This window comes from Zerene cesonia, chromosome 8, assembly GCF_012273895.1.
Source record: "Zerene cesonia ecotype Mississippi chromosome 8, Zerene_cesonia_1.1, whole genome shotgun sequence".
Taxonomy (NCBI): Eukaryota; Metazoa; Arthropoda; class Insecta; order Lepidoptera; family Pieridae; genus Zerene; species Zerene cesonia.
The window spans coordinates 4680539-4704166 of record NC_052109.1 but is presented as its reverse complement, the minus strand read 5'-3'; the positions used below and the strand labels follow the sequence as shown (position 1 = coordinate 4704166).

The 23628-nt window shown below is 34.4% G+C and overlaps 3 protein-coding genes across 4 annotated transcripts in view; all 3 read left to right on the top strand.

Annotated features, from left to right (window-relative positions):
- LOC119828510 (WD repeat-containing protein 37) overlaps nucleotides 1–2380 on the top strand; it is an 11460-nt gene extending 9080 nt beyond the window's left edge. The window contains exon 10 of the transcript XR_005287770.1: nucleotides 866–2380. The gene's annotated coding sequence lies outside the window, so the exon portion shown is untranslated. The remainder of the gene's footprint in view (nucleotides 1–865) is intronic.
- Nucleotides 2381–3134: 754 nt separating this feature from the next.
- On the top strand, nucleotides 3135–5408 carry LOC119828869 (myb-like protein X). The gene is made up of 4 exons (XM_038351161.1): nucleotides 3135–3265; nucleotides 3638–3784; nucleotides 4199–4371; nucleotides 4509–5408. Exons 1-4 carry the CDS (start codon nucleotides 3206–3208, stop codon nucleotides 5362–5364), a joined length of 1236 nt encoding a protein of 411 aa, XP_038207089.1. The 5' UTR covers nucleotides 3135–3205; the 3' UTR covers nucleotides 5365–5408.
- A 136-nt stretch (nucleotides 5409–5544) lies between these two features.
- Nucleotides 5545–22791, top strand: LOC119828867 (probable ATP-dependent RNA helicase spindle-E). Of its 2 annotated transcripts, none has more exons than XM_038351160.1 (27): nucleotides 5545–6082; nucleotides 7352–7579; nucleotides 7654–7848; nucleotides 8552–8773; nucleotides 9450–9525; nucleotides 9596–9891; nucleotides 10416–10624; nucleotides 10735–10913; nucleotides 11248–11411; nucleotides 11747–11914; nucleotides 12927–13089; nucleotides 13370–13497; nucleotides 13907–14113; nucleotides 14416–14645; nucleotides 15074–15134; nucleotides 15522–15613; nucleotides 15867–15990; nucleotides 16338–16553; nucleotides 17057–17272; nucleotides 17574–17699; nucleotides 17881–18041; nucleotides 18352–18471; nucleotides 19013–19135; nucleotides 19527–19674; nucleotides 20801–20922; nucleotides 21229–21453; nucleotides 21766–22791. In XM_038351160.1, the coding sequence occupies exons 2-27, from the start codon at nucleotides 7370–7372 to the stop codon at nucleotides 21902–21904; spliced, it is 4320 nt and encodes a 1439-aa protein (XP_038207088.1). In that variant the 5' UTR covers nucleotides 5545–6082; nucleotides 7352–7369; the 3' UTR covers nucleotides 21905–22791. The 2 variants fall into 2 exon arrangements, with proteins under 2 accessions (XP_038207088.1, XP_038207087.1); XM_038351159.1 differs by lacking the exon at nucleotides 5545–6082 and adding an exon at nucleotides 6998–7172.
- Nucleotides 22792–23628: the final 837 nt, after the last annotated feature.

Below are 23628 nucleotides of genomic sequence, written 5' to 3'. Positions count from 1 at the left end.
GTAATAAATGTTATTTGCAGTTAACAATTTTCTTTTTTCTTTATTACAATATTTATGGCAAGACTAGGTATATCTGAAAAATCAATATTTTTCTATAACTCACAAAATGAACTGCATTGGATTGTAATTAATTAATGAGGAAATTATAAAAGTATACGCATAAAAGACTATGAAACATATTATTAGATTTGGATGTTTTCATTTAATGAAGTGAGTTTGACTATAATTTTTCAATAGTTAATACTATTTAAAAAACATGTTCCTAGAAATACATAAAAACATGCTTAACAGTGCACTATATCCATATGTATTTAGAATAGTTGTAAAATAATTAAAATACGATCAATCCCGATTACGATTTCCGATAGGATTCAAAAATACTGTCTAGTGTTCTAATTAGACAACAAAAATAATATTGAGTTGAAATTACAATTATACTGAACATTCATAGCTTTCATTTAAATATGTAAATATATGTATAAATCAAACATATTGTATCTAAGAAACTCGCACATAAAACTCGTTATTCGATACGAAAAATAGGTTTAGAGAAATTTGGCCCTCCAGATGGCGTTGATAACAACATAATATAAAGCATTATATTGGAGCACTTTTATAAAGCGCATTAATTCATACTGATAAAATACAGATAATAACAAAAAGTATATACTAATATAAAAGTCAAAGCAAGCAGTCTCTTTACCCAATCATAGACTTTACATAACTAAACCCACAAGGAACTTTCTTAAAAAAAAGTCTTACTTTTCGTCATATTTATCAGTGCTTAGCCTACAATTCGACAATATTATAATAATAACTAAAAAGGAGTCATTAATATTTTTTTAATTATTCTCCATTGTCACAGGTCACATTTTGAAGATTCCTTCCTTCTTGATTGGGCGTAACACATATTGCATACTTATGCGACATATCTTAAATAACCATTATCTGGTGAACATTGATTTGCGATTGAAAGATCAGCCCCAGTCTATAATGTATAGCTAACTGAATCTGCACAATAACTTTAATTGCTTAATTTTAAGATGTTGATGGTGTTTAGAGTTTATTTATACGCTTACGCTACGGCTTGGGCATGTTTATAGAGTATTTTATTGTTATTAAATAAGTTGGTTGTCGGTTTGTCCTTATAGTTTTAAGCTATAATTATTACAATTTGCGTTTTACGTGATATAAAGTATTTCATAATCGCAATGTATTGGAGAGTACATTGTTATTTGTAATTTTAATTGTTTAAACATTCAACTGTATTCTTTTGTGTTTCACATATACAATGCTTTTAAACAACAGCTAATATAGATAATGTGCGGAAAGGTTGTTTAAGAAATTTCACCCTTCTCAAAATCTCTTTAGCAATTAGGTTTCCATTTAATTCTATTTTTCAATAACTAGCTGCAGAAATTGTGTTTGTGAAAAGTTATTTGTATAGTATTATTGTATCATATCCAATTATTACTAGAAAATACGCTTTTTTCAACGTTTTCTCTTCATAAGTATCTGTGAAACATATCTTTAGATTTAATTGATGGAAAATCTGGAGATAGGTATCAGCAATCCTACTAGTCAAGCGAAATTTTTTATTTAAACCAAAGATGTGGCTTGGACGTTCTTAGTGTTTATTTATCCTCACCCAGTATCGTATAACGTATAATATGAAGATACAACATATCATTGAGATACCTTTTCTCGATATTTTGATTGATTCATTCATGCACTCATAAATGATTGAAAATTGAAAAATTTCTCAGACAGGAAACGGCTTGAGAATTGATATTATATAAAGCTATTTTAGTGTATGGTCTATTGGTTTATTTTTTGTTTAAACCGTTTGACCTATTAAAAAACGCGTGCACATTCTCAATTCGTATTTCTTTTTTGTAGTTATTGGTATTGAAAATCATAAATCTGTATTCATTTAACATAACTTTAATTTACTTACAAATATGTAAAAAAGAAAAATATTAGGTACTTATGTAAATGATTGTTGATATTTACTTTATTTGTACTTATGTTTAATGTGTTTACATTATTAACCTATAATATTGTGGTTAATTGGGATCGTGGGAAGTTGTAAAAACGATATACTAACAAATATAAGTACATTATATCGTTGTTAATGTTAATAGTGTATGAATTATAACAACATTCTATTTTAACAGCTTCATGCTGTCAGTTATTCATAAGATTTGATTGATTATCACGATTTAAAATTAACGCTAATTGTACTCGATCATGTAACATAGCATAATAGTTACTTGTTAATGGAATAATCATTGTGATTAATAAGTAAATGTAGGTTTTGAAAATTGATCTGGATATTTTTTTTATTCTGTTATGATATGAATTGAAATAAAATATAAATGAAATTATTTGGTATTTTATTTATAACATTTCAGAATATAATTTTGTCAAAGGCATATCATTTTGCTTGAAAATTTTTTGATTGATTGAAATACTTCTTTGCTGCAATTAAGTTGTTGGAGCTGTTTGGACCGTTCAAAACACCCGTTAGTAATAGAAAAAGAAGAGATTTGACTTGAAGTTTTTATTTTACAATCTGATGCTGACGACTCATCATTGCGAAGCGTTAAAGAGTGCTCTACTGAAACTACCGGATAGTTCGTTTAGCCTCAGTTCCTCAACTATTTAATTAATTACCTACTGGATTCATAGTAATCCACGTTCAATTTCTTCAATATAATCCAATAAATCAATGGAGATTTCGATTGTTATTCTGTGATAACAGATTTGGGATAATAGATCCGGAAAAGTTAGTATTTTTTTATAAGCTTAGATCTACGATATGCGTATATTGGCAATGAAATTGGTTATCTTATTAACACAGTTATAACTTATAAGCAACTTCACTAGTTAAATATAGATGTTATCTGAATTTAATAAATGTAAAAGTAAAATAAAATAAATGATGAGTGCGCTCTGGATATTCCCAATTTTCCATATTTTGTCCAAATGATTGTTTAAGCTTCAAATAGAAACTATTCATAACAAGATGATTAGACATACAATGTTATGTATCATAGTGCAATTATTCGGCGCATTGATTGTATCTTCATCTTATCAATTACGTAAATCACCCACGCCCAACTATTATTGTTAAAACGTAACCAGATACGTACATAATGGAATACTTATAATTTCTAATACGCATTGTATAAATACACTAGACATGCGGCTATCGGCGAGTTTACCAAATATTTGTCAGTGGGTACGCACGATGGATTGGAAGGTAAATTAATGCAGTGTTCCTAATTTTAATTTTATTTCATCTTATTATGATAAAATAAGATCTCCTAAAAATATATGAAAATATCTGCTTTATTGACAAAAAATATCCTTGAGAAATTATTGAAATCGAGATAAATCATTGAATACTTATTTTAATCTTTATACCAAGTTAATTGTACTGACCTACTTGCTTATTTTAAACTACATAACTCAATGCTATTTTCGTTATTTATGCAAGTTTCCTCAGGATATGATCTGATTAGTGTCATTGATTCGTAAGATATTTTTGAAGAGTGAAGGTCTTATTGGAAACTTCTGTGTTTTTGCTGATGGAGCGGTTTCCTATATACAATTTAAACTTCTTTCATTACAGTTATTAACTATTTTAAGCATGGTTTGGTGCGTAACAGCGCGTTCACCAATCGCTACTTCTGAACAGAAGTTTGTTCAATATTTCAAAGACGAACCGAAAAAAATAACATACGTTGGATCTGACAAATCTGAAAATCATGAGGAATATGTAAGTCATCATATAATTACACTTATTTCAAACATCTAAATTATAATTAGAGATCTAATATTGAGATCAAATTATATAGTAGCGGGTTTAACTCTAACAATCTCTTTAATTTATATACCTATCATGCCTGATGCCGGTGCCTAGCTACTAGCCATTTAAGATTTAATTTAAGTGACATTGGCATTAAATATTAATACGAAAACCCAGAAGTGCACGAAATGTTCTCTCCATAAGCGGAGCATGAAACATTCGTACATTGATCGAATTTTTATACGCATGTGAGCGACCCTGTCACACAAAGTTACCAGATCTTATCTTCATTCTCATTATAGTTGAAGTCACTTGTCTCCTATATGAAATTCTAAAAGCAATTGCGAGATTTAATATTTTTAACCATCCGTTTTCTTTTTGTAGGTCAACACGTATCCCTGGTATGAGTTCTCTTATAAAATATCTGATCCTAGTACGCACGATTATAAAGGACAGGAAGAAAAAAGAAACGGTGACAAGGTTAATGGAGATTACTGGCTTGTAGAACCAGATGGTCGAAAACGAATAGTCAAGTATCATGCTAATGATAAAATTGGGTACATGTTTATACCTTCAAAACTACCTTTTTATTTAATAAATAAATAGTGGTTAACTTTATTTACACCATAGTAGAGTATGTCAAATAAACTTTTGCAATTTTAATTGTTATTAACCATTTTTTATTTTATTACAGATTTAATGTTCTTGTGGATTATTTGCAAAAAAAACGTCCCTATCCGTCTCAGCTAAAAGATCAAGAGAGTGGGGAAAATGTGAGCGAAGCACAAAGCAACAAAGACGATGAAGAAAAATCGAGTAACCAAGAAAATGAATCTCAAAATACCATTAAAGATAAAAGTTCAAATGAAAACCGCAATTCTAAGGAAAATAATGATGCAAAGGTATTACAAGAAACTGAAGATCCAAATAAAAATAAATCTGGTGAAGACAATGAAGGAACACAATCGCGTAAACAAAGCGAAGAGAAAGTTATCTCTAAGTCACAGATTCAAATAAGCAGTAAGGGAAAAGCCGATGGCATAGTGAAACAAAATACGAGACAAAGGCCTTATTGGAAAAATGAAAATAAAATTAACAACAACGACCAAAATACTCAATTGCAAAGTAAGCATAACGAAGAAGGCTCTAACGAGGAAAGAAAAGAATGGGAAAAAAGAACACATATAACATACAACAAAAAACAAGAAAAAAAGACCGAGAGCAAGAATTCAAAGGAAGCAAATAAAGAAAATGAAACAGAATCCAACAATTTAGAGAAATTACCCGAAAAAGAAAAACCGATAAGCAAGGGATATGAAGTATACGAGGTGATCAATGAAAATAGTGATGAAAATAACAACGTTTCACAGAATAATCAAGAAAATGGAGAAGAATCGGAGGATAAGAATTCTCAACAAAATACAATGAATGGTAGCATAGAAAAGAGTGAGAATGAAACAAATAATAAAAGCCAAAGTGGTGAAAATAAAGATAATAAAGAAGAGATATATGGATATAACACCTTTATATATCACAAACGGCGCCACTAGTCTTGGTAACCGAAGTTTGAAAAATAAACATTGTGATAATCTAATATTGTTTCTTTAGTATTACTAAGAATATTTCAAGACTGTTGTCATTTAATGTACATCATTTGAATTAATCTAGTATAAATACGGAAATTAACGTTTAACTCGTATATTAAATAAGTGCCTTGAAATCGATTGTCGTAGTAAAAATATAATTTATATATACAGCTAGGCTTTGATAAGCATCATATCTCTATTTAGTTGTTTTACACATTTCTTTTTTTGTATTTAAGAAGAGGACACATAAAACCAAAGATGCGAATAAAAAATCTGTGACACAACTTATATAGGGGTGTCCCGCCGATTATAATAATTTTAATACACTAAATACATAGATAATAGTCATTAAATCTGCGATGTATTTTTTTTAATAGATTTTATTCTGAACACACTCTCACTCCTATAATATAGACTAGAGAAATTCCTTCTTTCTTAGTGACAGGTATTTATTAATTTATGAATGTCTAAAGGCGTAAGTACTAACTTAAAACTATCAATATTTACTCAATGTGAAAATGTATTGTAAATATCGCAATTTTTTGCTCACACCTATATATATTACCAATTTATGCATGGACGTAGTATGTAAATAGGATCGAATAATCGCGGTTGAAAAGTTAAGAGATAACGTGAAGGAGATGTATCCTTTTCTAATAGGGTGACGATAAGTTTTTTATAGGTAAGTAAGTAATTGAAAATTTGAACGTATTTTATTAATTCAATTTCTTCCTTTCTTTAGAAGCACTTTTGAATTATAAAAATACATAATTTAACAGTTACTACGAGTTCGGAAAGCTGTTTCTAATATAGTTATTATTAATTATAAACCCGATGTCTTCATTACTAATAGATGATTTCTGAGAAATTAGGCATGGATTATGACACTTTTTAAGTTTGTACGAAAATAAACTGTTTTGATAGTAATAGCATTCACGTTCTTTTAAACAATCAATAGCTATTGGCAGTGGCGTAGCTATCATAGGGCCAGGTGGTGCAGTGCACCAGGGCCCCGGAGCTCAGGGGGCCCTCTAACCTCAGCTTTGAAAGAGGGGAGGAAGGCGGAAAGAGGGGAGGAGGGCCCGATTCTTTCCCTATGCACCAGGGCCATTGTCCCTCTAGCTACGCCACTGGCTACTGGTTATTTTATAATTACCTGCCTGCCTACGGTGAAGGTATTTAAAACTGGATATGAGCATTATGAACGAAATTTGACTGATTGTCCATATATATCTAATAATCTATAAATAATCAATGCTATTATACATCCCTCATTATATCCTCTTTATTGTACTTATATATTTTGTGATTTTGTGAATAATTCACAAAGACATTCAACGACTTAGACGGATCTATCGTGTAGGGGCATAGGGCGAGGCGCGAGAGATACGAGTCCACTGTTGCAGCGGTTGTAGCAGCTCAGCTTTGGTGGCACCTGTCGCACAAATGTTCGAAATTACAAAGACACTCGGTTTTTGCCATTTCAGAAATCACAGTTAATGCTTCTTTTTAGCCCTTTCTACCAATTTTCAAACTTGTTTTCAAAAATCAAGGTGGCAACACTCGTTACAATTTCAGATGTCAGAATGTGGTCAAAATTTGAAAGCAAATATTTAGACGTCAAAATTTAAAAGGGAATATTTCGATGCAGCAAATATTTGTTTATGCATTGTGTACATTTCGGCAAGTTAAAAGTGCACACGTATGATACTATTTGATGCTTCTGACTTCCTATCTTGAAATTTTCGAGCACTAAACAGTGTTTCTATTAGGTATGAATTTTTAAAACACCAATGTTTATTTATTATGTAGGTACCTATCTTATTTTAATAAATACACTACCTACCTTGACAAATAATGCAAAAGTACCCATATTATATCAATTTCCTATACTAAAAGTTTTCAAAGTTTTTTAATAATATGGGCTTTTATTAACAATTTATTGTTGTAGGTATAAAATTTCTGAATAATGGACGAACTTCGTGCGTTTTTCAATAATCCTCCTACAAGTTCACAAAAAATTAAACTACGAGGGCCGCTAACTGCAGGTCGTCGTATTACTAAAAATGATACAATAAATGAGCTTAACCGTTCTGAAGACCATCGTCACTCAGTACTTCCAAGGGGGACTGATTACGCTAAAGAAGCTCAACAGAGAGAAGTTGAAATTTATTTGAAGGTAATACTAGTTCATTAAATTCACAATTAATTGGACTATTGACCATGTATTTTAATGCATTGGAATTTTTGTAGAATGAGAGGGAGCGGCTGAATTTTGAGAGCATTTCGGAAGGTTTAAATTCATTAGAGGAACTTTCATCATGGGCTTCAAGTAGGCCACATTTATTAGATCTTAGCGAGGAAGTGATGACCCATGTGTACAACAAATACACATTTCAAAGGAAAGAAGATACCAAGAATCTCCCTATAAATGAACATCATGATGAGGTTTGTTTAAAAAGTTTTTCAACTGATAATCTCTGGAACAATCCTACTTACTACTAATATTATAAATGCGAAGTTTGTAAGGATGTGTGTGTGTTTGTTACTCTTTCGGGCAAAAACTACTGAACCGATTGCATGCAATGAAATTTGACATGTATAGCTGGACATATATATAGGCAACTTTTTATCCTTATATTTCTATGGGATAAACCGCAGTGTGCAGCTAGTAAATGATAAAGAATTAAAATTTTAGAGTTTCATTATATTCATGTATTAACAGTTACATGCTTAAGTTTTTTATCTTTACTTATTAAACATTTTAACAAAATAAAAAATAGCAATCCTCAATTATCAATCATCATTCAATCAACAGAAAATATAAATACTTTTCTCTTGACATGTATTTAGATTTTCCAGACATGCGGCCTATGTTAATGGTCTCACCTGTTTGTTATAGTATAGATACACTACTGGGGTTTTAACCACATAGCTCCTGTTTTAAGGGGATTTCCATTATAAAAACGATCTGGTCCTTTCACAGGGCTCAAACAATTTTTGTACCAAATTACACCTAAATCGGTTCACTGGTTTAAGCCTAAATATAAGACGGACAACAAACAGTTTTAATCAAAGTTGAGCTAATAACAATAACTTAGTTACAACATAATAACTTAGTTTTTTATATAACTAATTTTTTTAAATATAGATCATAAAATACATCAAATCTTATGGAGTAGTGATAATAGAAGGTCCCACTGGATGTGGTAAAACAACACAAGTGCCTCAATGGATTCTGGATGATGCATATAACAACAGGCAAGCATGTAAAATTGTTGTCACCCAGCCAAGAAAAATTGCAGCCATATCTATAGCTAAGAGAGTCGCTCAAGAGAGGGGATGGGATGTGGGGGGGATTGTTGGTTACCAGGTTTGTACTTGGCATAGATGAGATTTTTTTTTTGTTTTTTTGTTAAATAAATTAAATGAATAATATTGGGTAAGATCTTACAAATGTTTAAATTGCCAATCCTGCTTCCTACTTAATATTATAAATGCGAAAGTTTGTAAGGATGTGTGTGCGTTTGTTGCTCTTTCACGCAAAAACTACTGTATCAATTGCAATGAAATTTGTTATGTAGACAGCTGGACAACTGGAATAACATATAGGCAACTTTTTGATACCGTGGGGTGCAGCTAGTTACTCATAAACTCATTTAAGCCTTTGGCAAATATAGAATGCATTCTTTTTTCATATCAGTGCGCACTATTGGGGGTAGCATAGCATGCAGTTTGGCTAGTGCTGTGACGCGCGCTAAGAATGCGTTCTATGCGATAGTACCAATTGTTTATAGCAAAAATAATTTATCTGTAAATATGTCGCAGGTATATTGCCTAAGCTTTCATACAATTCTATGATATTATAATTAGAAGGTAGTTTTGGAATCAACTTTGGTTATAGTATAGTTGAACTTTTAAACACAGGCATTTCTCCCATTGAAAACATAGAAAAAAAAACAATTTTTTATATTATTCTTTCTATAATCTTTGCACCAAATTTCCTGTACTCTTAGGATATATTATAAGCTACAATTTCTAATTTACAGGTGGCTTTAGAGAACAAAACTTCAAATGATACTCGGATCTCATATGTTACAACGGGAGTGTTACTTCAGAAATTAGGTATGTTACGTCTATACGTTAATTTGTATTAAATAAAATGACAAATTTCTTAATTCTGTCTTTATTTTAGTAAATGCAAAAAACATGAATGAGTACACGCATATAATATTGGATGAAGTTCATGAGCGAGGTCAAGAAATGGACTTTCTACTGCTGGTGGTTAAGAAATTTCTCTATACAGTCTCGCCACGTGTTAAAGTCATTCTAATGTCTGCTACATTTAATGTACAAACATTTGGTGATTACTTTTCCTTGCCATGTCCTACCACCAAGCAGCCTATGTCAATGTGTGTTAGAGTGCACTCGGGAAAATCAAGATATACAACAAAAATATTTTATTTAAATCAGTTGAATAAGTTTGGATCTGTAAGTAGATTATATTTAATTTTTGCAACAAAAATATGTAAATAAATATATACTATTACGTTTTATTTAAAGGGATTTATATTTAACATGTAGTTATATAATATCATACCCTGCCACGCGTTGCTGTGGCTCAGTAATAATGAAAAATATTAAGATTATAAATTATTGGGATAATTAATCGAAATAAAAACCACCCTATATGTTATGTTGGACCAAATTACACATAAAATGCCAAATTTCATTAAAACCTGTTGAGAGTTAATTGGGAACATACATCATGACACTGGATTTTTATAAATTAAGATATAAATTATATTTCTATGTATGTGTTATCTATGTATCACTATCATAATAGAGAAATAGTTGAATTGAAAAACTCCTTTGTTTTTTTCGAATGTCAGTTAAAAATGTAGATATTGGTGGTTATTGATGGTAATCTTTTTACTGTGCTTTAAATTTCAATTAAAATCTTTACGTTTTAAGACAATATGCTCATTAAAACTGAGTTATTGTATTTTTCTCAGATTCCGCAGCAGCAAGGCTCACCAGAGATTACTCAAGACATGAACCATCTTGTTGTTAAACTTGTAAATGCTTTTGAGAATATAGATAAGAAGGAGGAGTTTGAAAAAGATGACATTTCTGAAGAGGACTTGCCATCTATACTAATATTTTTGCCCGGTATTAATGAAATAGAAGAATTGTACTCCTGTTTAACTGATCGACAAGTAAGGTGTGTACAGACCTATAACTTATTTGTTACTAGAAATGTTTCCATCACATAAAGTGTCATAATAAATAAATATAAAAAAATATATAATAGATAAAATATATTTTTTTTAGGAGGAAGCTATGTGACAATGATTGCGCACAGCACGAGTGGTGGGTGCTGCCTCTACACTCGACAATAACAGCTGACGAACAAGTGCGTGTGTTTCAGAGAGCTCCTCCAGGACATCGGAAAATTATACTTGCTACAAATATCGCGGAGAGCTCCATTACAGTTCCTGATATTAAATATGGTATGGTTATTAAGAATAGAAACTACATTATTCCCAACGTTTTCAGTTGATTACAACATCTATAACGTCAATCCGTTATTTTAGTAATAACAATAAATCTTTGGTTTTATAATATCACATACATCACATGGTTAAGTCACATGCGAGCACTTCTATTAATAAAAGCTTTACAAATGCCATTCTATACTTGTGGGTTTGATTATTTGTGGCTTATGCTACTTGTTTCGTAAACTGCATAGTTTAGCTATTGTTCAGATTTTAATTAACAATTTCGAGTTTATATTTCTCACATTGAGACGGAGTTCTTTTAAAAATTCTAGTTTTTTCATAACAGTGATAGACTTCTGCCTGATGAAAGTATTAGTAGCGGACACCAGCACGAACTTCACGTCGTTACAAATGATGTGGGCGTCCAAAGCCAACTGCGAGCAGAGGGCCGGTCGTGCGGGCAGAGTGCGCGACGGGAGAGTGTATAGACTCGTCACTGATAGGTTTTATGTAAGACGACTTGGTGAAAATCTAGAGCTTTATTAATTTAATGTTTGTAGCGTAAGATATCACTGTCAGATTCATCAGATATTTGTTTTTTTTTAATAATTTCTTTTTTTAATTAATGTTGAGAGATTTTTTATGCAATAAATTTGTGATGAGTTGCCGGTAAAAATAGGTATATTTGATTTTGTTTGCAACAACTCTGGTGTGATGTAGATCCAAAAGAGCTTAATTGTGTTATTTTGGATTTCGTTATTTAATCATATTTTAACATCATATTTGATTGAATCAATCACTTCATCATCATCAAGACTTGGAAAGATATGTTTTTAATATTTCAGGAAAGTTTACTGGATGAGAGTCCACCAGAGATGAGTCGTTGTCCCCTAGAACGTCTGGTGCTTCTCGCCAAGACGCTAGACATGGGCCCGCCCGCGGATATTCTTGCGCTGGCCATGGACCCACCAGATATGGCTAATATACATCGCACTATACTTGTGTTGAAAGAGGTATAATGCCAAGCAATCATTCTGATTTTTCGTCAAGTTATCTTCAAGCAACATAGTCATTTAAAAGTTATAGATTTTTTTAGACACAATCAATAGGTTTTTACTAAATCGCTTATTCCCATTTCTGAACATAATACGTACGCGTGTGTGCGTGCGGACCTGTGTACCGACAGTGTTGGCTATGGCTATAGTAGATCAACGATGAAGTTGCCTAAATGCAAAGTAGAGAGGCGTAAATCTTCTTGTAATTTTGATCAGCCTGTTTAATATAACATTGAATAGTTTGTTTACTAAAACTTATTCATTATATGATAAGCTAGCTGCGCCCCGCGGTTTCACCCGCGTAAGACCGTATCCCGTAGGATTATCGGGATAAAAAGTTGCCTATATGTTATTCCAGTTGCCCAGCTATCTAACGTTTCAACTTTTAAACTTTCAAACATCTACGTACCAAATTTCATTGCAATCGGTTCAGTACTTTTTGCGTGAAAGAGCAACAAACACACACACATCCTTACAACCTTTCGCATTTTTTTTTTTTTTTTTTTTTTTTTTTTTTTTTTTTTTTTTTTATGTCACAGTCGGCAATGGAGCTGGTGGGTCGCCTGATGGTAAGCGCTACCACCGCCCATGAACATTTATAGAGGCATAAGGTCCATTGCAAACCTTACGCCTCTACAAATGGATTGCCGACTTTTGGGAATGGATTAAGGAAGGATTGGAGAGGAATAAAGGAAAGGACTGGGAAGGGTTAGGAAAAGGATATGGGCCTCCGGCTCCCCCACTCACCGAACGAAACACAGCAGAATGCTATTTCACGCCGGTCTTCTGTGGGGGTGTGGTACTTCCCCGGTGCGAGCTGGCCCAATTCGTGCCGAAGCGTGCTCGACTACCACATACGTGATACCACATACATTTATAATATTAGTAGGATTAGTAGGATAGTAGGATAGTAGGATAGTAGGAAATAGGATTAATCATATGTATTGAAATAAATGATTCATCGTTACAGGTAGGTGCGTTAAAGAAAATGATAGACGGAGAATGGAGTATATCCGATGGCGAGATCACTCACTTGGGTCGTCTTATGGCCACTCTACCGATCGACATTAGAATGTCCAAACTCATCATGCTTGGATACATCTTTGGATGTTTGGATGAAAGTGTTATTATGGGTCAGTATCATGAGATATTTTATTAACAGAATTTTTCAATTAAAAATACATTCATTTATTTATATACGTAATATTTTTCTATTTACAAAAATGTTTCTTTGCTATATTGTATTGTGGTGTTAATGGATCCAGGTGTCGGTAATTACACAAAATAATAAGTGACATTACTCTATTGTATAATTTCTCTAGAATTTTGCTAGTTCTATGCCTGATAACGATTTCTAATGACTTTGTAATAGACAGACCTATAATAGATTTCGCTTACTATATTCTTCCACAGCTGCTGCAATGTCTGTCAAAAACGTTTTCAGCAGTCCTTTCCGTGAACGCATGAATGCCTATAACTCCAAGCTTACTTGGGCTGATGGGTCGACGAGTGATTGTATCGCCTTTCTCAACGTTTACAAGGTAAATATTTATAAATATACTTTTGTTGCAATTTGTAGAAATATTGAAAAACATGTGTCAAGTTGTATTTTTATTAATTCTTATCTTTGCAAAATATTAATTTATCAAATATTGCCATAAACCTTTGCAGTTTTTATTTAGATACTCATATGGCTGTTAACGGTAAAGAGCAAACCTCTTTACCGTAACATATATATGGTAACATTTTTTCATCAACAGTGTATTAACATGGTTGATGATAGGTGTAAATGTTAAAACACCTCGCTATCCTATGTTTGTTCTTTTTTACTTAATAAATATTAACCATGAATACGGGGCTTAAGGCTTTATTTAAACCATTTGCAACCGCCATACGATTCTGTTATTAATCGCGACTAGGTCTAATTACACTTATTTAAACACAAAACAGGTATGGAACCACCTCCGCCAACAACAGTACTTCAAACAAGCTGGCAACACCGAAGCGCAGTGGGCGCGCCGCTTCTACGTGCAAGTGCGTGCGATGCGCGAGCTCGACGATATGGTGCGGGAGTTGAGGAACCGACTGTCCAGGGAAGGCATGGAGTCGGCCAATAACTCACCCTGGAGTAAGAACGAGTTGCCAATTGTTTTGAAGGTATGATTATTCTGTTATAGAGAAAGTGGATTATAATTACATTCGTCTGATTTCGCAGATTTTTTAAAAGAAATATTTTGTACCAACGCAAATATTTAACCTATGTTATATTCGAATATCTAAAATTTTGCATAAATAGTACAATAGTGCATTATGTTAAAGATAATTAAAGAAAAACCAGAAGTTTAATATAAGCAACTCTTATTAATAAATCGCGTTTAATATTTTACTAGTACAATTATTATATTAAGATTTTCTTTTTATTCAACAATGCAAGGTCTGTACGGCACGCATTTTCGCAGGTGATACTAGCGGGCGCGTTCTACCCGCAGTACTTCGTGCAAGTGGGCGGCGACGAGGGGCGCGAGCGCGACGCGGTGCGCACGCTGGGCGGGCTCGACCCGCGCACCTCCGTGTACCTGCGCGGCTTCCCCGACCACCAGCCGCCGGACGTGTACGCGGCCGCCATACGAGCGGTGGTCAAGCAGCATATAGGCGATGAGCCCAGGGTCACCTTCGACAAGAATAGCCGGTGAGCTGTCGCTAGAACCCCCATATACCCGCATATACTCGTATATACCCGCATATTATAAAATGCATCGAAATAATATCACATTTTATTATTTTGATATAATTAGTACAGGAGTATATTAAGGTTAATTTATCAGAGAGAGGGTCACAATCTAGTAATTAATACGAATGTAAATTTTAGTGGGCAATTGAAAAATTTTGTAGGCTTCCCGAAATGTGCTGATTGAATTGAAACCGTAGTTGAATTATATTGTGAAATAGATATTATTTTACTTGCTTCTAAAATGCTTTATTTACTTGCCTTGGCAAGTAAATAAAGCATTTTAGAAGCAAGTATATATAGCATTAAAATATGTTACTTTTTTTAAAGTTATTTTTTTTATTTTAATTTGTAATTGATTATTGGTATATTTTTTATTATCTTCACAGAAAAGTATATCTAACGTTTGATGGTGATGTGGGCATGCAACGTGACAAAAACAAAGGTGGAGTAAGTAGTTTTGCTTAATACTTAAATACTTCTCTAAAACTTAAAACAAAAATGTGTAAAATACTATAATATATTCTATGTCATATCAACCAACTGAGCTGGTGATTCGCCTGAAGGTAAGCGATCACCATCGCCAATGAACATTTTCAGATGTAGAGCCTCTGTGAATGCGATGCTCGTTTAAAAGGAATATAATGATAAGGAAGATATCGAGAATAGGAAAGAAATAATGAACTGGGAAGGGTGAGGTTAACCTCCGGTTCTGCCTCTCACTGAACTGTTTTCTGTTTTCTGTAGGGGTGCAACTTGGTCCGTGCCTAAGCGTGCTCGACTCCCACATTAGAAAAATAATAAATAATATATTATTATACTTTAATTATATTTCAGGATCCAACAATACCTGGTCAAGTGGTGTTGCCAGTTTATAAAGCCATAAAAGCTCGACATTTACAAATGTCCATTAGGATTCCATTGCTGCCGTGAGTTTATTTATAAAGTAATTAATGTTTTATCTTGCTATCAAAATCTATAATTCTGATTCATAAGGATGTATTGATATTCACCAAATTTCATATTAGATACGATAAGCTGTTTTACCCTGAAAGAGTAACAAACATACCTACATCCATTCATCCATCCATACTTACCAACTTTCGCTTTAATATTAGTAGGATATCATGAAGGTCAGATTTAATTTGGCTGTTAAAATAATGCACTTCTATAATTTTAAAGTCTGGAGAAAGCAAATGCCTTGGCGGCTGCAGCAGAAGCATTGAAGGCAGCACGAAATGTAGATCAAATGGTGCCTCGTTTACCAGAAATTGATGATACTTATTTTCCTCTAAAGATATCCCAGGTATTATATATTCATTATTTAAATTTCTGTATTTCTTTTTGTCTTTAGAATTTGTAATTTTTATTGCTATTTGCCGTGTTATCGTAAACCAATTAATGTTCCGAACGCGACATGGCTTTTCGTTATTGCCACAACGCGTCGTGTTGGAATAGCATGTCTGACAGGACACGAATATTTCACGATGCGTCGTTAGCATTTTCATTAGAACCATGAATGTCAATGAGCGATTTCGGTCTCTGAGCGCAATATATACAATGAATTGAAAAAATTAAAATGAAATATTAAAATATAAAAAAATATTAAAATATATTAAAATAATCGGCATTAAATAACTTCTATCATTTCAGCTCATAAACGTCGGCCGTTTCTGGGTGCAATACGATGACGAATCGACGGCCAATGAGCTGCGTCACATACAAAACACTCTGAACTGCAAACCGCTGGCGCCGCTCTCGGGGCCCGTCGTAGCGGACATGCTGATTGCGGCGCCGTATACAGACGACACGGGCACTATGCTGTACCGCGCGAGAGTTACCAAAGTGCTGCCCAGGGATATGCTTGAGGTTGGTAGATTGAAATATGGTGAGAAATGTGACATTAAAAAATATGTATTATATTTTGCTCTCTAGCATATTTATCACACAATCGTTCCGTTGCGCGTTGTGACGTGAAAGAGACACACATGCAAACGAACACACTTTGGCATTTATAATATTTTATATTGATTTTTAAGCTATTGCATAGCTTTTATCACGGCCTGTGGGCGAATACCGAATCAAAAAATTCTGTAACGAAAACAAACCTAACGCCCCCCACTCCGACCGGCACGGCATTGCGGCGTTGAAAGCCGTGCATGGTCATAGGTTGATAAAAAATGCTATTCACGTCTTATGGTTCAGCGCGGCAGTCCCCGAGTGTTACACGTATACATATTTTTTTTTATTTAACGATTGTAGTATAATATAATGTAAGAGTTCTCTTGAATAGCTTACTATAAAAATGATCCTATGAATTAAGGTCTTAAAAGCAGTATAATATAGTGCGTATTTGTATGGTATTGCGCTAGGTGTTCTACATAGACTACGGCAGCGCGGGGCGCGTGGCGGCGGGCAGCGCGCGCGCGCTGGCGGCGGGCGAGTGCGCGGCGCGCGCGCCGCTGGCCATGCAGTGCGCGCTGGCGGAGCTGGCGCCGGCGCCGCTGCTGCACGCGCACGCGCACTGGCCGCCCGCCGCCGCCGCGCACTTCGCCGCGCTCGTGGCGCGCGGCCGACTCATCGGCAAGGTGATTGATATATATGCACTTATATATATTTCTCACGCAATTGCCTAAATTAACTGTTTTGTTGATAGCCTTAATGCCAATGTTATATTTAGCCCAGGCTTTTATAGTTTTTTTTTTTTTATTTATTTGAAGTTCAAAAAATAACTAGAATTTTACAAGACGTTCATATTACGTGGCGTATACACCATTAATATAACAAGATGGCTGTAACATACATGCAAAGATAAATAAAAATTATATCTTTCCTCTAATTTTTATTTATTTATTTATTTATTGCTAATGTATAGGTTATTGATTGCAGGTGTATTCAGTAACGCACGGTGTTGTATCAATAGAACTGATGGGGGAAGGAGGCAAAATAAACATCAACAAGGAGCTGATTGCTAAGGGATTTGCTATCAGTTGTGAAGAGAGTTATGATTCAAAGGTATTTATTTCTACATCTCACTAAAGTAAACTTAGTAACTAGTAGCACTTCTCTATCTCACTAAACTAAAGAAAATTGCCATATCAAGTACCATTTCGGGTGATTTATATATAACAATATTTCTTACTTAAATAACAAATATTAGACTGTAAATTCACTGTATCCACATTATTTTTTTTAGTTAAATCACGACCTAAGGCAAACAGCAACAGAGCTCAATATGGCACAAAAGCGTGCGTTCAACAAGGAACAAGCGGAGTTAGCGTTCAACCAGACATGTGATATTGGTCCACTCAGCTTCAAAGAGTGTATTTCGGATGTTTGCCTGAAAGGACCAACGAGGTATTATCATATGATTTATTTTTTGTTTTCTATTGCAGTTAATTTATTTTTACCTTAATCAGTTCAGATTCTGCCTGCCTATTTTCGCTCATTACTGCATGAATTATATTGTAAAAGTCAAAATCAAAATAATATAGTTAATATGTTAACCTAGGAGTAAACATATAACTGAGTTTATAAATAAGTATGTAATATTTAGTTATAGTTAATTAGATGTTAGGTTGAAAAGACATCACGCTTAAAGTTTAAAAAACGTTCAATCTGGCCTATTTTCACAATGACAATTACTATATATTTTTTTTTATTTTAGTCCCCTGGAAATAACGCTACATAATATGATGTACGCGAGCCGCGACAAGCAAGTGACTGTTGAATGGAGTTCAGTCAATTCGGTTTTGCTGGATACTGAGCCACAGGAACTTTATGAAAGGTTTATAAAAAATATTTTAAATTACTAATAATTGTGGAAGAAGAATTTGCTAAGGTGACTTTCTGATGATAATAAGATGCTAAACAGACTATAATTATTAATGTTTAATGACAAATAAGAAACGTGATTACTACATTAAAATTGGCAAATATAAATAGATTTTTTTTTGTATGTCATAGTGGGTAACTGAGCTGGTGGTGGTGATAAATGATCACCACCGCCCATAAACATACGCACAGATTGTGCCTCTGCGAAAGCGCTGTCCACTAAAGGGGTAAGGAATAAAGGAATAAAGAAAGGATTGACCGCTGGAAAGAAGGAATGGACTGGAAAGAGTGAGAAAAGGGAAATGCGCCTCCGGCTCCCCCACTCACCGTACGAAACACAGTAGCATGCTACTGTTTCACGTCGGTTTTTTTCCAGGTGTGATATTTCCCCAGTGCGAACGGGCCCAATTTGTGCCGAAGCGTACTCGACTCCCACATGGAAATTTGCTCATTTGAAATTTTAGGCTAATAACCAAAAATATTTTTCGTTATAGATTGCTAGTAGCGGGAGAAGTGGGCCACAACGAGAACAGCGGCAAGTTAACGTTGCGCCACACAACGCTAATGCCAAACATCCCCGGCCTGCCGGCTATATTGGCACTGCTCTTCTGTCCTGTGTGAGTTTCACTTGGCCTACTATCTAGTTTCAGAGTCCTTGAGTATATATGGAGAAATTTGTCCATCTACGTTTTCAAAATGAATGGGATATTATAAATTTTTCATGCTTTATAAAAGTTTATTATTGCTTAAACTGTTATTGTTGGTCTGTCTTTTTGTTTGTACGATACCCTCGAAAATGACTGAACTGGCTTTAATTTAAATTTGATTAGACGACTGACAAAAACTTGTAATGTTGAATTATATATTATTATATCCATTATCCCTATAAAAAATTACCCCTATAATAATAAAATATCTAATAATAATTTTAAGAAAAAATTCTTATTATGTAATGCACAAACAATTGCTATTTTCATAGTTTTCACAAGTAACATTCTATGTATTTAGAGCTGAATTAAGACGTGACTCCGCTTGTACTCGCTACGTGAGCGTGCTGTGTGGCTTGGGGAGCGAGGAAGACGGTCAGCCATACTTCCCTGAACACGACCTGCTGGTTAACATCGATGCGCAGCTCACCGTTGAGGATATTGGCCTGGTTAGTAACTTGCCGATTAAAAGAATTAGAAAATTTAGATTACCACGTGACAGCGCTCGTACCCGCTACGACGCTACGACGGTATCGATGCGCAGTTCAATGTTGCAGATATTGAAGTGGTTAGTGTATGTTTCGTAGTGTTTAAGCAGCATGGCAATTGGGTCATCATCATCAGCCCATATATGTTCACACTGCTGGGACACAGGCCTCCTATGAGGGTTTAGGCCATAACCACCACGCTGGCCAAGTGCGGGTTGGCAGATGTCACTTTTTTTATGTCATAGCGGGCAGCTGAGCTGGTGGTTCGCCTGATGATAAGCGATCACCACCGCCCATAAACATTCGCAAAGGTAGTACCTCTGTGAATGCGCCGCCCGCTTTTATGGGGTAAGGGAAAAGGAAAGGATTAACGACTGGAAATAAGGAATGGACTAGGACGGGTGAGGAAAAGGAAACGGGCCTCCAGCTCCCCCACTCACCGTACGAAACACAGTGGCATGCCACTATTTCACGCCGGTTTTCTGTGGGGGTGTGGTACTTCCCCGGTGCGAGCTGGCCCAATTCGTGATGAAACGTGCTCGACTTCCACAATAAATGACATGTCGTCGAACTTTTGATTCTCGGACATGCCGGTTTCCTCACGATGTTTTCCTTCACCGTTTTAAGCAGTGGTGATGTTATCTACATGCACAGATAAATTGTCTCGAACCCCGACCTACCGATTTTAAAGTCCGAGGTTCTCACCACTGAGCCACCACTGCTTTTTGTCAATTGGGTCGGTAGGAGGTTATTTGTTAAAAAAGAACGGTTACATGACAAGTCTTCATAGAGTCAAGTCAAGATATATTTTAAAGTATAAAAATATGTAATCACGAGGCAGGATACGAACCCGTGGGGGTCGCGGATAAGATACTAAGCAGCTCCCGTGACCCCTTCAATAAAGCGGCTCGATGGAACACAGTGGCGTTTTAGTCGGTAGGAATCCGACATCCGATCCTGCTTCAGCAATCGAACTTCTTCTATTCCTTTAGTTTCATTTGCCTTATGAACACCCTACATTTAACAAGCATTTGAATGCTATCAAACCAAAAATTAACGATGGACTTAAATTTGTATTATATTTCAGATAAACCACATACGCTATTTAATGGACTACACGATGCACATCAGTCGCAACGGCGATGTGACGACCGACGACGCGGACTTCACACACAATATACCCAAGTTTATACGCGACGATCTCATGAAGTAAGATTCCTCTACTTTTTGTCTAATAATTATGCTTTAAAACTCTTTATTCTGTGGTAATTACATAAATTATACAGCGATTGTTGATTCATAATTTGCATATTTCAAATGTTACTTATTTTTAACAAATCTTAAAAACTCATCCATGTTTCGACTTAGGGGCCGTCCGTTAATAACATGAGGAATTTTTTGAAGACCCTTTGTTATGAATATTACATAGACATTTCTACACACATTACACATAATTTAATGAAAACAACCAATTATGTTATACTTACTACAGGATATGTGCAATATTTTTCCCAGGTTACTCCCAAAACGTCGCAAACACCGCGAGCCGGAAACCGTAGTGAACGCGTGGGAGTGGCGCTCGGTGCCCGAAGAGGAGTTCCTGGAGATATCCGTCCCGGACATGGTTGAGAGGGCCGAGTTGTTCCCTCTGCATGCGCCTCTGGAACTGGCGCCGTTGCCAAGGGAACGGCTGCTGGAACTCAAGAGGGATAATGATGAGCTGAAACAGCTGGTCGCAAGGTACAGTATCCAACTTATCTTACAGTTCTACAACGTGTTCGCAATTTCAGCATACGATCTGATCGGTTATCGATGCCCATGATATTTTAAAGTTTCTCGAGATTTCTGCCCAGGATATGGTGGAGGAGTTCCACTTGAAATGGTGCCGTTTAGTCGTTAGTTGCAATTCGCAACCAACCGGCTTGGGACCTCACATAGCATTTAAGTTAAAATTATATATCTTAGTAGTTTTGTAGTATGTTCGATCAGCAAATGATTCAATACAGAATTTGCTGGACCAAAGTTGCATATATTTTCAATTATTATTTGCAGGGCGACATTAGCATCTAACGCGCAGTTTGCGTGCAAGCTCTGCGGGACCGTGCAGATGGCTGCGCATGCGATGCGCATACATCTCTTGTCCAACGGACACAAAGAAAAGGAAGAAGATTTCAGGATTGTGCAGGCTTAAACCGTTGCATATACTCTTATTTTTACAGTACCTTAACCGTTGAATAAGACAAAAGCTATCATGTGTAGTACGTAATAAGAACTACAGACTATAAATATTATAAAAAACTGTCGGGTGTGATATTGTGACTATTAATGTGTTAATTTTTCAGTGAAGTTGAAGTTTAATATAATAATCATAATAAGTGTTAATAAAAATTAATTTGATTTCAGAGTTCAGACATTATCTTTTGAAACACTGTTCGAGAATACATATTTTTTGTATGTAAGATTATATAAACTCTATTTTCCATTACCGAATTAAACCTTATTTTATAGTGCCTAGCGTTAAATGTACAATGTAGCGCATTAAAGTAAACATAATACTTAATATCTTTATGACATATTACGTACTATGTATTATTAGGTATTCTATAGTTATTAAGTTGTTAATCAAAACCCCATCGAGATAGTGGTTTTCTGTTGATTTTTTTATAGATTTTTAGTTTTGTAAGTTTTCCTGAAGAAAATGTTCGTAATTAGTTTAATTAAAATAATTTTCATTGCCTAGAAGTTTGATATTAGTTGACCTGATTTCTTCTTATTTAAGTGGTATGAGAGAATACAATGATTGTGTTACATAACAATAATTTTACTAACATATAGTTTAATTATGACAATAAGGAGTACTCAGTATTTCTTTAGTTATTCATTGGACCTAAACAGAGTTCGAGAAAGTTCTCTCAAATATCATCCGTTACATCTGTATGGCAATTTGGTTATGGTCCAATTTAATACTGTGATTTGTTTCCCTTTTAATTTACATAGTTTGTAAGGAGATACGTGATGATATTGATCTGTTATGTTTAAGAATGAGCAAGTGGCCAAATAAATGATCATTTTCTGGTATGTTCTTCTTTTTGTAATTTTTACCTTATGATTTTGCTCTACATTTATTATTATGATAAACATTATTCAATATTCAAATCTTTCATATGATATCAGTATGTGTTTTTTTTTGTTTGAATGTGTTCCACATATTCCATTCATTAGATGTAAAATATGATTTGCCTTCTTGTATGTTATAGATAAAGAGATGAAATATTATTAATTACTTTATACTTTATTAAAAGCATATCTGGAATGCTACAAATTCAAAATTAAAAAAAAATCTCTATCACTAGCCTTTAAGGATTCGAACTTTCAATTTCACTTATTATCAAACAAAATCATCCGTGACGACATGTGATATCTGCCAACCCGCACTTGGCCAGCGTGGTGGATTATGGCCTGAACCCTTATAGGAGGCCTGTGTCCAAGTAGTGGGAACATATCTGATATGATGATGATGATGATGATCAAACAAAATCACGGGCGAACCTACACATATGACACTACATGTATTATAATAATGGGGTAAATTTCATTATACGTGTTGATTCTTATCAAAACTTCATAAATGAAACCTTTGTTGCATAATCAGGATATTGTGTTTCAGTGGCTCGTTTTGTCTATGTTAGAGCAAACAAAAGATATAGAGTAGCTCAAAGTAATAACATAATTAATATATTTTTATTTTCAATCTATACTAAACTGAAGAGTTTGTTTCTTTGTTTGTTTGTTTAAACGCAATAATCTCAGGAACTACTGGTCTGATTTTAAAAATTCTTTCAGTGTTAGATAGCCCATTTATTGAGAAAGGCTATAGGCTATATATATATAATACAAAAATTACTTTTTGACCAA

What these genes read in the sequence shown, in the direction of transcription:
- LOC119828869 (XM_038351161.1), top strand. Translation starts at nt 3,206, where the DNA reads ATGCGGCTATCGGCGAGTTTACCAAATATTTGTCAGTGGGTACGCACG. An exon ending in TACGCACGATGGATTGGAAG is followed by an intron (nt 3,266 to 3,637) that starts GTAAATTAATGC and finishes CTTTCATTACAG; the next exon opens with TTATTAACTATTTTAAGCAT. An exon ending in CATGCTAATGATAAAATTGG is followed by an intron (nt 4,372 to 4,508) that starts GTACATGTTTAT and finishes ATTTTATTACAG; the next exon opens with ATTTAATGTTCTTGTGGATT.
- LOC119828867 (XM_038351160.1), top strand. Translation starts at nt 7,370, where the DNA reads ATGGACGAACTTCGTGCGTTTTTCAATAATCCTCCTACAAGTTCACAA. An exon ending in TCGTCACTGATAGGTTTTAT is followed by an intron (nt 11,412 to 11,746) that starts GTAAGACGACTT and finishes TTAATATTTCAG; the next exon opens with GAAAGTTTACTGGATGAGAG. An exon ending in TTCCTCTAAAGATATCCCAG is followed by an intron (nt 15,991 to 16,337) that starts GTATTATATATT and finishes CTATCATTTCAG; the next exon opens with CTCATAAACGTCGGCCGTTT.